This window comes from Heliangelus exortis, chromosome 2, assembly GCF_036169615.1.
Source record: "Heliangelus exortis chromosome 2, bHelExo1.hap1, whole genome shotgun sequence".
Lineage (NCBI taxonomy): Eukaryota > Metazoa > Chordata > Aves > Apodiformes > Trochilidae > Heliangelus > Heliangelus exortis.
Window position 1 is genome coordinate 25,430,751 of NC_092423.1, and position 14,125 is coordinate 25,444,875.

A 14,125-nucleotide genomic window follows, 5' to 3' on the forward strand; every position below is an offset into this window, starting at 1 on the left:
AAAAAAAAAAAAAAAAGTGGTTAGGTTCAAAATCCGTACCTTAATAGCTACATTTCATACAATGCAATCCCAAAAGATATCTCATACTTAAAAAACACAATTACATGTAATCTAATTTTAATTGGATATATTGGATATTGTATGCATAACTCTTAGCCTTTTCTGTTGGTGGCACATATGCTCTCCAAAATTTAGCTCAATATATAGGACAACCACTGTGATCCCTCTGCTGTCAGGACACCAGGACATGCAATTCTTTTCACTGAGAAATGGGGGGCACGTATCAATACACCAGTGCAGATAACCTCCCACTCATGAACATTAAAGTGTTCCATGAGGTGTATTATCCCATTTACTACCTGTGTCAGAGCAGGTCAAAATACTTTCTGTAAAAGCATTTGCTAGTCCTTGAATGAGGAGATTGCAATCATCAGAGATTTTCACATAGGCACCCACTAATCATGATAACATTCCCTCAAAAAGCATCTTCACTTAAAAAATATAGTTTTCTACAAAAGAAACCAGCATTTTAATTCAGAACTCCTTGTATCACGACTGATAAAAGATCTGTTCTCAATATTTCAGCAGTAGTAACAGGCAGAGATCACAAGCATTATCTGTTGAAACCACTTGATGATCTCATTTTGTGATTCAAATGTATCCCTGGGAGATTGAGGCAAAAAAAAAAGGCATTTGATGTCTCAAGACTTTACCTTTTTCTACTATGGCCTTCACCTTTCTTCATAAATTACCATTAGACTGCTTTCTATTTTTCATTTAAAAGGAACAATCCTGCATAGATAGTAACTTGATAAAACATACAAACTTTATGTTCAGTTCTACAGGTTTGCCAAAACAAAAAATACCTTTTAGTGATGTAGTTAAATTTCCCAATTTAGATTTCTTTGCCAAATGGAGGAAAACAAATCATTACCATGTCCTCCCTTTTAATTTTAAGGTTTACAAATGACACTGGAAATACAGTGCTTACTCTGAATACATATGCATAATCAGTTATTCAGAAAATAAAATCAGAGCAAAAGTATGTCAACAATACTAAGCAAGTGTTGCAGCAGACCATGAGATTATTCTATTATTTCCATTATATTTGCAAATGTATGCCTTGTAAGTCATATTGAGCCAAGACTTATGCCAGTCAGGAATCACCAACATGAAGAATTAATGGTGAAGAAGTTCTCATCTAAGTTGATATTTGTATCACAGCAGCATTCAAAGGAATTTGAGAGTGAAAGAAAAAGGCAAATTCAGCCAGAGTAGGATCAGACCTGCCAGAGACCTTCAGCTGCCATCCTTCCTTCTGCTCATGCCATGGATGTACACTGCCACACAAACCAGGCTTCTTTTCATTTCAGCCTCTCCAATTTTAGCACTAATTTCTAATTAAAATATTGTACCCTGACCTCAAAGATATGATGAAAACTTCTGAATAAATTCGGCAGGAGGGGAGGGATTGATCAGTGTTTCAACACTGCTTCACTCACAGAATTATTCAGAAATTTCTGCTTTTGATGTGGGGGTTATAATTTGAAGTGTTACAATTTCAGTTCTGTCACATTTCCTTTACATTACAACCCCCTATGTGGAGGTGTTACAATCCAGCAATAATATTCACTCTGCATGGATGCAGCCATGTAACTTTTGCTACACTCCAATTGTGACTATAATTTCAACAGAAATTTGGAAGCAAGCAATTTTGGGAGGTTTAAGGCGGGAGGAGCACAAAAACACAAAAAAAGTTTGTTGGCCTGAAGCAAACAGTTATGCAGGAAGCAGAGAGCTCTGAAGAGTTAGGTATAATAACTCTTGTATCTCTAAACACTCACCACCTGGCAGGCAGGAGCATATGAACAAATGAGCAAAAATGTTTGTCATTAAGTGTCAGCATTACCAAAGAAAAAAAGTAAATTGAATTTAGGAGAAGAATTACATGGGAAACTGAATGTTGCTTTCTTCTCCTTCACTCATTCAATTAACCACTGAAACTGCTGGCAGCATTCTGCTGGCAAAATTCAGCACTAAAATGCAGTAAAAAAAAATGCAGTAAAAAAAAACTGGACACCACTTGCAAAGTTCCAACCTATAACCATCTGTGTACACCCATCAGTGAGTCTGGAGGTACATGTACAACTGGTGGGGCTTTGGCTGACACTCAAGGCTGCGCCACAGAAGCAAAGCATGGTTCATGTTCCAGAGATGCATTAAGTGCATGTTTGTTGTCATCACCCAGACAATTGCAAAAAGGCAGCTGAGTACAGGCCCAAACACCCTGTTTTCTCCTTGCTGAGATGATTCCTTTCAAACTTGTTGGTATATGTGGAACCCTCTAGAGAGAATAATCCCACGTGGTTAAACACATGGTCAATGACTCAGTGCTGTCACTTGCCCATGCCCTTCTTAGCTAGGAAAGAGTTGCTGTCAAGAGAGCAAGTCTGAGTAGGAAGCTGCCAGTCTTGGAGCTCCTTCTTCGTGCCTCCTCTTAGTTCAGAAATGAAATAGTTTAAGCATACTGCAAATTAGACACAGAGGATTCATCCTGCCTTCTCACAAAGGGCTATGCTTATTTTGAGCTGCACTATGCATCTTCCAGTTGCACCAAGCAGAAAAAAACCCCACAGGAGCCTTCAGCCATGAGACATTCCCAAACCAGGATCACAGCAGCAACATGGCCTACAAGAACATGCAGACCATTACATGGTGATACAGTCACAAAACTAAATTTCACCTATGAAGTCTGTCACAAAAGAACCAGACAGATGCCACTTCTTTAATCAGTGTACGTTGCATAATAACGTAATAAACTCCTTAATGTGTTTAACTCAAAAGAAAGGCTATCTATTCCCTCTGCCTCCAAGCCTGAAAGTTGAGACATCTCATAACATGATTAAGTTTCAAAATGCAGCTCAGTAACTACTAGCAAATTCTCAGGGAAATCTCCAAGATGTTCCTAACATGGTTTGTGGTGTGTATATAATATAAAAAAATAAAAAAAGCTAATATTAAAAAAATACCACCTTAAAAATAAACTGAAAAACAATAAAGCAAAGTTGTACTGTTTAAAGACATTATCTGACTTGCAATAATTTTTGTTTCACTTATTTCAGTCCAATATTGTTTACCTAGACAGATTAAGGTTTAAAGAAATACAATCTTCATTGCTTTGCAATACAAATTACACATCCTAAAGAACCTTCTCTGACTAGACTTTCTGTAAACTACTTAGATATACTTAGAAAACAACCTTCTCCCTTATTGCTGGAAGTCCAGAATTCTCCAAGATACCTTAATATTTCATGAAAAGTTAATCTTCCCATCATGGCAGGCATGCTGGCACCAGTATTTTCATAAAATTATATCCTATTTACAGATTTTACCTGAGCTCATAAAAAGCTTCTTTACATTCCATTTAGAAATTTATGTTTGGGTTCCATCCCAATGGATCTACAAGTCATCACATACAGCACAATCCTTTCCACTGAAGTAGATCCCAGAGTTCAGTTATAAAGAGTACCAGTTCATCAATTAATCTGCTGGGCACATATAAATTCCCAGGCAATGTGGAAATGGATTTACCAGGCCCACATATAAGCATATTAAAATTAATCTTGCAGCATAGACTTCATATGCTGAGAATGGGTCTAACGTTGCTCTTCATGAAGCAGACTTGCCACTTAGGTGACAACAGAACATGACCATATGCAAAGAGATATGGATGTGATGGATACACATTACATGAGCTGATTTTAAGCTAGCAAAATGAGAAGAAGGGTAAAACCAACACACCTTGAGCTCTGGGTTGGTGCAAACAGGATGTTAACTGTAACAGAGCCAAGAAGTTTGGAGGCTCTGCTTTTGGGCATCTCTATTACAGCAGACAAAAAAAGTGCAGGCAGGATATATTCAGAAACCCATATAAACTCTTCTTATTTAACCAGAAGAGATCCACCTTGTACATGAACAAAATGTACTAATGTAGTTTTCCACATACCTTCAGCTATGCCAGAAGTGATGATTAGCCCAAATGCTGGGACAGATAATGAGTATGTAACAATTTTATGGGGCATAATAGGACCCAATGTGAATGAATTTGAATCTGGCTGGATTATTTCATTAAAGTTGCAAATTGCATTGTATTTACAAAGCAGTACCTGAAGCATTTTACAGACCCATCTGGTCCATATTAAGTGCAATGTAAAGAGCATTAACACATCAGGAATTCAGAAAGGTAATTTGGCATCCACTGTGGTCTCCTGGTGTCTAAGGTCCAAGGTCTAGACATCAGACCAAGGAGACTGACTCATGCACACACAGAATGTCAGAAGAAAAGGCAGAGCACCAAAGGTTACAGACCTTAAAGGAATAGTTCTGGGCATGTGAACATTAACTCTCCAATTTGTGCTGAGAGGCATTTCTGCACCCAAACCTCAGTCTCTATAGTACAATGCCACAAGCCAAATATCAGCAAGGAAACTTAGATGTTTCAAAGACTTACAGTGCTAGAAAATGGGTAAACAGATGTACTCAATTACTGTGACTGACTGAGCATCCTAACAGACTGTACCAGTAGCAGACAGCTTCAGCAGAATCTTAGGGCAATAATTAATATGAAAGTCCTTGCTGCCTAAAGCAACACTGAGAGGATCGTTATTAGCAGCCTTAGAACTTTTCCTGAATGCATCTAACCTCCCAGGACACCCAGAATCATCATCCATATAATCCATCATCACCAAAAGGGCTCATGAAGATGACTGATGTGTCCCAACACAATCTTTTACTCTGCACTGCAACTAGCTAGTCTCCACTTTTGCAGCAGAGCTGGCTAAAAAACACACAAACAAGGCAGGGCAAGACACACCAAATCAAACACCATTCTCACATACAAGATCACATACAAGACAAGTCAGTTTAAACAAGGAAAGAGAAACACCCCTCCACAGGATGAGAAAGCCTAGTAGCTAGAACTCATCTCCAAAGTTAGAAAACTGCTGCCTGAGCTCTTGCTTTTCCTAATTCAAAGAAAAAAACATGAAAGAACCCAAAGACACAAAGAAATAATTCAAATCTTCCAAATACCTCAGTATGAGGTTGTGTCTCCAACTGCCCTCACTGCTCTCCCTTCCAACATTCTTTTGGGAGGGTTGTTTTGTACTTTGTCCTGCAAAAAGTGTCCTTTTTTTCATTCTAGGTTTTTCTTCAAGTTTTCCTCTGTTAAGACTGTGGTTTTAATCCATCAAAATCAAGATACATGGACACCAGTAACATTTCATTTTTTATCCAAAAGAGGTTCTAGGTCACTGTTCTGTCACAAAACCAGTCTATGTCTTAGCTACTTTGAAGTTACAATAGTCAATACAAAACCAAGGGGAATATAATTTAATCATGTGATATCTGACGTCCTCTTCATACACAGCTAATTAGGCTCTGTTCTACAAAGTCAATTTGAAACATTTGTCTCAATAGCATTATCTTAATTATTCCTCATCAAAATGATACCACCTCCCACTGTGAACTAACATACTTGTGTAAACAAGGAAAAAAGACACCTTGCAGTCTTGAAGGAGGTTCCCATTTTAAAACTCTCTAGTGTAAATACTAATACAGGCATTAGGTATTCAGACAGAATACAAATAAGAAACTCACATATTTTACTGCTCCAAGGATCACTTTTCCTATAGAACTTTTTAACACTACTGCTGGAATACAGATAACCTGTTCATTTTTTATTAGCCCAATATTTTTGTCTGTAACCAAGTACCTTAAAGTATTATTAGCCAAGAATTCCTTGTAAAAGATTGCATTTTATTCTTTATATACCACATTTTCCTGAGACAATCTTAATTCAAAAAAGGTCAAAATTACTTGCAGCAAAACAACATTCTCATTGGATATCAGCACTGAATTAAATACAAATTTGGTAAAAAAGCTGATCCAATACCAGTCTGGCAACCGGATCCAAAATGTTTGGTTCTGTTGTTTAGCATTCTTTGACTCCTGTGATTTAAATATACAGGACATTTTCAAGTCTTGTTTTTTTTATTTCATGTCTCTATCTATACAACAGTGTGAAAATATCACCTTCTGCACACACATGCCCAAAATGAAAGAAAAGGGAAAAAAAAAACCAGCTAGCCTCAGTCAGCATTTTTACCACAAGCAAATCCTATTTATCAAGGCAATATTAAAGTCCAGCACTCTGACTGTAAGAGCCTATGCTCTACAGTCTATTTTGCAACTTCTCTACCAGTGTGGTATTTGGCAAGTTTGCAACTACTGTGACTCTTCCATTTTCCTTATTAAAGTTGACTAAGCGTATTGTATTAGACCCACCAGTAAAAACTGGGTGAACTCCGCATATGTTAGATGTCTTTTTCTATCCTTTCCAAAATGCAGCTGTACGAACTCTGAATTCCAGTTAAACGGAATGTGCTGATGAATTGTGGTCTGGCCAAAAACTTGCTTAGCATCCTCTGGGAAGAAAAGAAAAATGTTCATTTAATAACAAAATAAGAAGAGATACAAGCATACATTTATAAAAGTAAAACCAATATGATATTTTCTAACAGGAAAGCAATACTGTAGGCTACAAATTAGTAACATATTGCAAAGCAAACCTTGTTTTTTTGTTTACCGAAATCATAACAAATTAGAAGTTCACAAGTATAATCTCTGAATAATCTCTTTATTTGTGAAGTTTTGTGCTCCAGCATTTGATTAGAAGAGACTTGACTAGATATTTCAAATTTCAAAGTGAAGCAAGAAAAGATTAAAATTGAAAGACCATTTATAAGATGACTAAAGCTAACCAATTTTCAGTGTAATCTTTTCAAGCTGCTAACAATGAAAGTTCTGTGTCACTACAATTCAGACTTTTGTATTATTCCCAGAGTTCTCCATATTCAAACAAATCAACTACAAAAACACCAGTATTTCAAGATCCACTTTTCTGTAGGTACCTTAACAAGCAGTGAAAAGCAAGTCAGGGGATTGGGGAGGGTATGGCAGGAAGGAACACAACACCACCACCAGCACTCAGCAGACTTTAATCCTAGATCTCTACAGCAAGGAGGGGGGCAGCATGACAGGTTTACTTGATTACACCTAAATGCAAGCTCCATAGTTTAGTTCATTTTAGTAGTCATACCTAGCCAATGGTTTGGCAAACTTTTTGGTAATACATGGCATTTTTGGTGAAGAAACAACTATTTGAAACTCAACAAGTTGTACAGTCAGTGAAAAGGACCATACATTGCTAGAACTGGACTGTACCTATTTTATCTAAAGGAAAGAGCAATAAGATGTGAGGAAGTTCTTGCATCCCATGAGAGCACCCACTTCAGTGTGAGTCTGTCTCAGCCCAAACTATAGGGCAAAGATATCTTCCAAAGACAAGCTCAAGGCCAGAGGTTCCCATTTACAATTATCTTCCTAATTGCTGTACAACTTTTCCAACCCCAGCCAAGAGACCGTTCCTTGTCTCCTGAGAGTTCCTGTGGGCACGGAGAGCTGGTTCCCAGGAGACACTCCCTACCCACAGGCAGGGCCAGGAGCTGGTCTTCTGCTCCCTTCACCCTTTGTGAAAAAAAAAAAAAAAAGACCAGGAGCCCAAACCCAGAGCTTCTGTGTCTGTCTCTGCAAACAGCAGGGCTGGAAGCCAGTTCCCAAGCGTGGCTGGTGCCTAGGGGCAAGGAAATCAGCAGAGCTTTGTGTGCAGAACAAGCTGGGAGCCACCTCTCTGGAGCCACCTCTCTGGAGCCAGCCTCTGCCTACCAGGCAGCCCTGGGAGCCGCCTGCCAGCTCACCCCAGCGCCACAAGCAAAGGTGGGAGCCGACTCCTTGGAGCCGTGAGGTCCCGTCTCCTGCGCAGCTTGGGTTGTGGCTTCTCAGCCAGACCATGCCAGCCACACGCAGCAGCAGTTCTGCTGACCTAGGGAAAACCAGCCAGGGTGAAATTCCCGTTTTGAGGCAAGGAAGCAGGAAAAAGTGAAAGCAGGGTGCAAATAACTGAGAGCTAGGAAAATGCCAGAAAGTGCCCAAGTATCTGAAGGATAAAGACATAGGAAAAAATTGTCCCAAGGAGGTGAAAGGGACCAGTGTCCTGCTGCACAGACCAGAAGCACTGCAGTTGGTGTTACCCCCAGGGACAGTTTGTTCTAAAGCATGAAGGCTGTTCATACTCTGAGATTCATAGGGAGAGCAGAGATGATACTGCGAACCTTTTCCCATCCCTCAGCACTGCCAGTAGTTTCATCTTTAAAAACACACCACCCACTCACTGATCCCAGGGAATCAGTGGTGAAAGAGCAAGTTGGATTTAACTTATGAACAGAAAGACTGGCCCCACTTAACCTCAAATTGTTAAAATTCAGAACTTCAAGCCCTAATGTCCTATGAGAATTTTCTTCAAGCAATGTCAGACAGTGCCCCAGGACAACATTGTGCATTCATGTCTTCAAGTTCCATTACAGCCAGCTTGGATCTATCTTGTCTGCCAGCATTCTCCAGGAGCAAAATTCTGCTCTCAGGGCAACAGGAGGAAAAGCCAATCGGTTCGGGGTGAGGTCCTGTCCCTCTTCTGGATGTCTTTTATTTAACATGTTTCCTACTAACAAGGTGCTTAAAGCACTTTACCATATGTCATTGGAGATCACTCTATGAAGGTCCTGTTTTTCTCAAGACTTCCTTCCCCACCTCTCAAAGAAGGGAGCCAGCAGGAAGAATGTTCATCTGTTTCCTTTTTCTCTCTCATCCCATCTCCTGAATTTCCCCAGAGCAAGACACTTATATTATCTGGATGAAATTAGGAACTTGATTAGGAATGTCTTGGTTGATGCAGGGATGTAGGAAAACCTTAGCTACTATAAAAGCAGTCTCAAATTCCTTTTGATGAGGCCAGACTCTTCACATTCTCAACTTCAACTTGTTAACATATGAAAGTTACAGAGTGTCCTCTGATTATGCCACTGTAACTTTATTTTAATTAGCTATCATACACAAGGTATCTTGGAGGAACAATACATCTTGCTCCCCTAACTCTATGCCTTGTAAATCCTCCTTAGTTGAGGCCCAAAAGAAAAACTCCAGATCAAGAAAATCAAGAAGTGAAAAGAATGGTATTTTCAGACTAAATAAAATGTTTAATTATTGGCACTACAAAGGGTGAAGGAACTCACAGCAATGGAACTTTAAAACTCATCAAGCCAAGTAGGAATATAGTAAGACATATATATATACAGGGCCTTTGCATTCCCTCCTCTATTTTAGAGATTAAAGGCTACATGCATGCTTCAGAAGTTCGTGTGCATACAAATACCCTTCCAAACAGTCCAAGCAGAAGATGTATTTTTGCTATGACTGGTAAATGCAGGATACCACATTACTGTATTTAGTACAATAGCAAGAGAACTCCCTACACTAGTTGATCTTTTCAAAATAATCCTGTATATTGATACCATTATGCCTTAGCAATGAATAGCAGGTGCTTTTTTGACAGTGCATGTTGGATTAAAGAGTACAGGTAGCTGACTGGAAGATTACCTACTTACTGTGCTTCTACTGAGTCCTTGATGGCATGAGACATAGTACCCTGTTTGCCACTGCTTTTTTACATATACCCTGTACTTCCTTTTCACAACTATTTATGGTTCTTAACTTCCTATGCACGTTCAGTGGACAGCATTTTTCCTCTTTCCTTGATAGTGTCATAACCCATTTATCCACACCACTGTCACTGACTCATCTTACCTGTAGTCAGAGTGCCTGATGCAGACATTAAAGACCTTTCATGCTCCATGCACAAACCTTAAGTGCTATGGCCTGTGATTTAACCACCAAAATGTATGCAATTACATACCAGAACTCACTCCAAGTTATTGTTCAGATCTAACAATATCATCTCCTAATAATCTAGGTTCAGTATTGAAATAAAAAATGGACAATCTTAAAGTGTAGTTTTACCTTAAACCTGCAGCTAAAGTACCATGGCTATCCACAAGTTCAGCAACTTAACACAGTTAAGAGAGCAGCAGCAGTCCTTAAGTAGCCAGAAGTTCTTTTGTATGTTTAGACCTTTTTTCAAAGGAACTAGTTTCACAGAGTCACAGAATAATTTATGATGGAAAGGACATCTGAATGTCATCTGGTACAACATCCTGCCAAAGCAGGTCCAACCAGTTCAGGCTGCTCAGGTCCATGACCAGCTGAGGTTTGAGCATGATGGAGGTTCCACAAACTCTCTGGATAACTGTGGCGTAATCCTAAACCAAAATTTAATAAAAAATCTGATAAACTGAAGCTTTGAAATCCATATTTAAACACTGGTTATTTGTTTTGGTTTCTTTTAAAGAAAAAATGTCAATGCTACACTGTCTGGATTTGTAAGAGACAACTTGATCAAAAACTAGCAAGACACAACTGTTTCTGTGTTTGCACTGTTTGAACCAGAGCTGTTGGAAAGCAAAACAAGCAGTAGCTTGAAGGAGAAGATTTAAAATATTCATTTTTAGAAATCCATGCTGTCATTTCTGTCAATCTTTAAAAAACAAAACAAAACCCAAAACTTTAAAACTCAGTTTTAAAATAAATTGCAGAGTTCTGTAATAAATTGTTGGTTTTCGCCATGCTACCTCTCATTAAGGAATGGATACCTTGTCATTGGCTTCTGATTTCTGATCACTGTATAAAAGAGATTCTATTTTCCCTCCAGGTGAACTGCCTGCTGGTTTATAGTGGGTGTGTTTTGTCCTTTGGGTCCTGGGGACTTTCTTCTCTCCAGTGTACCAGTATCTGTGCTGAAATGCTTACTGTACAAACAAGTATACTATGTTCACAGTTCCATACTGTGGTAAAAATTATAACTAGAAATAAAGAGTGCTTTGGAATAAACACAGATTCTTATGACACAACAAAGACCACTGAATTCCCCAAATGAAAATTATCTATTTGGAAATTTGGAATTGTAAAAGGATAGAACAACCTACTAAAATCTTTACAAACTACAGCACCTAAATAGCTGATGTATTAAAGCTGAAATTCTTTCAAACTGCTTATTTGCACAAATATCTGCAAGTTTTATTTAGAATAAATGCAGTGTTGTTGCTCAGTTCAATAAAGTTAATACTAATGCACATCCAGAAAAAAAATCCATTATAATCTACCAAAATCTGACCCCCCTTACAAAATAGCTGCAATACTTCCCTTAAAAAAGCTGTTATAATTGCCTTTATTTTCTCTAGTTTATATGCTATGTACATGTTATATATGTTGCATATCTTTATGCATGCAGGCAATTTGTGCATGACAAAGAAATACTGTACCAAAACCTTGGGTCTTGATAAAAAATAACATTTGTCCTGATGATATAGGTAATAGGAACTTTTGTAAAGAACACAGGTACCTTCTGCAAAGAGGAAAACAAAGGACAAATTTGAAAAGACATGAATATATATTCATCATACTTAGGGCCCTAAAGAGGAACACACAAGCATTATAGATACAGCATGGACTAAACAAAGTAAAATTAATGCAAAAATTGTGGAATAGATATTTTAGCATAAAGAGATAAGGTTTTTTAAACCTGAATATTCAAATCCCTGTCTTTCTGCTCAAACCTTTATAAATTCATGTTGTGGCTTTTTGTTAATGTTTTTTTGTTAATGGTAAGGCACTTCCATTCATGCATTTCGAAACAATTTCCTTTAAAAGACTGTTATAGAAAAGTGCATTTTAAAAAACTAATTTCAAATAAATCCTATTTGAAAAATAGAAAAAAAGGCAAATAAGGAAGTCCAGCTTGTCAGGCTAAAATATTGGGTAAGAGTAGCTGTTCCACTACTGTGACTACAAAACCCCACCACCTTTCTGCCAAGTAAGACCTGACCTAAAGCTTAGTGGAGATGAGAACAGAATGATTTCCACAAGCTTTGTAATGGATCCTCATTGATAATATGAAAGAACTCTAAATTTTTCTATAATCTTTATGACCCTGAGTGCAACACCAGCTTCTGCAACCTCTCCCCCATGCCTCACCCACAACCATGTGGATCAGGGTCGACGCAAAGAGCCGTGTGAGAAAAAGCTGGGACAAGCATCACCTCAGGTCCATGGTCCTCCTTGCCCCAGCCACCCTATAGGAATGCCTCTGCATGCCCATGCACTTTGGACCCCAAATCCCTGACTTGGCCATCCCTGACTTGACCTTGGACCTGCCTCATCTCTGTAGACTTGCACAGTATTCATTCCACTCTGCTGATGCTGGTGACAGTCACTGGACCTGCTCATGCAGCATGGGACTGCACCTCTTCCTGGGTGCTCTCTGCCCATGCCCCAGCCTCTCAGCACCCTCACTGAGCTGCAGGCTCACCTGCCTGGCAAAGCCACCAGGCCTTGATGCTTCTGGCCTCAGAAAATGCATAATAAACTTGTGCAAGAGCCCAGGTGTACGGAGACATGTATGTTAAACATGTTAAAAATACTCAATATTTTGTATTATCTTGTTTTACTGAAATTGTTCAGGTTTATCCAAGGTTTGGGTTTTTGTTTTGTTGGGTTTGAGTTTTTATTCTGTTGGGGTTTTTTATTTACTGTTGAGTCCTTCAAAAGCACAAGTTAGAGTTTATTTCCATCTTTCCACATTCTGGTACTAGGACTGTTCTACAGCTATGACTTTCTATTTGGAAAACACGAACTACTTTGGAAAAAAAAGAACTACTATCACCTTCTTGATGACCCTGCTGCTTTGTCAAAGAAATGGGATGAAGAAGGTTTGTAGTGGCCTTGCTGTAAAATAAGTAACAGATTGATTATTTGATTACTAAGGATAGAAAGGGAAAGATATTTATCCCTTCAACTTCCCTCAGCAAAGTAGTAAAGAGGAAGAAAGGTCATTACAGCCACATTCTTCCATAGGTTAGAAGCCCTGAAAAGTATGCTAATTCTTTTCACTGCCTCTTAATTCCTTGCAAAACATTGACCACAACCTATTCTGCAATTATATATTTTTAAAAATCACATTAAATTATATTATATTCTTTCCTTCTTAAAATATTACTAGGAAAGTATCTGGTAGAATACTCAGAGTGAAGATAGCACAGTAGAAATGGAGCACATAATTTGAAGATAATGAGACTGGATTAAATGACTCAAGAAGCCAGGGGTGGGGTTGATTTGAAAAAAGATAGCAGCTAAGGTCAATGCAAGTCATCTGTGTTCCAAACATATGGTAGTGATACTGTTTTAAAACAGATTCATTGAAAAGATCCATTTGTGCACCTGATCCATTTAGACAAAGATCACTTTCATGTGCACCTGAAAAACACGGCTGCACATATTGACCTGCATATAAACACCTAAAAGTACCTGAATTAACTTCTTTTAATAATTTTGTGTGCGCACACATGTCTAAGTGGTAGTCTATTTTCTATTAGGACTAGTTATTCCAAGTTCAGAGAAAATCCCCAAAATCAACATTAAACCCAAATAATAAAATGGTAATTTTCACTAATTTAGCAATGTTGACCTAGTCCAGTTTTTGGATTGAATGGAGAAGCAGAGGTTTCCACTACTTAACATAAGCCAGTGTTGCTTGTGTGTAACCAAAACTGTCATATCAAATTCAATGTCCCTGTTTCCACATGGATAAGTGAAATCATCATCTGGACTCATTTCTGTCATCCCTATCATGGAGAAGTTAAAAAGACAGGACCTTCAAAATACGCAGTGACTCAACACCTTTCTTTGCACTCTCAGGGGCTGACTGCAGTGTAGTTGTCCAGGAATACAAACTTAGGTCAGAATTCACAATTGTTTCCTATAGTAGTTTAGTACACCAATAACAGTGATCAAAGCAAACTCCTGGCTCAAAAAAATTATCCTAAAATTTATGCTTTACTCTCCAATACAGACTTGAGAGATCTATTTCTTTAACAGCTATTTTGCTTAGATAGATGTTATATATATTTTTTAAAAAATCTCTTTCTTGCAAAGCATTAACATACATTTTCCCCCACTTAAATACTTCAATTTCAAATGCACCACAAAATGTACTCCCACAACAGTACGGTATTAGCATAAAACTATTTTAGTTCAATTAAAATGTCTAACTATCTACCCC

At 38.3% G+C, this 14,125-nt stretch overlaps 1 protein-coding gene across 7 annotated transcripts in view; it reads right to left on the reverse strand.

The window, feature by feature from the left end:
* The window catches only part of SLC25A13 (solute carrier family 25 member 13), a 97,534-nt gene that overhangs the window by 42,827 nt on the left and 40,582 nt on the right, over nucleotides 1–14,125 (reverse strand). For all 7 annotated transcript variants that reach the window (XM_071735278.1, XM_071735279.1, XM_071735276.1 and 4 more), the window contains one exon: nucleotides 6,346–6,485. In XM_071735278.1, the coding sequence (XP_071591379.1) occupies nucleotides 6,346–6,485 (140 nt within the window). The remainder of the gene's footprint in view (nucleotides 1–6,345; nucleotides 6,486–14,125) is intronic.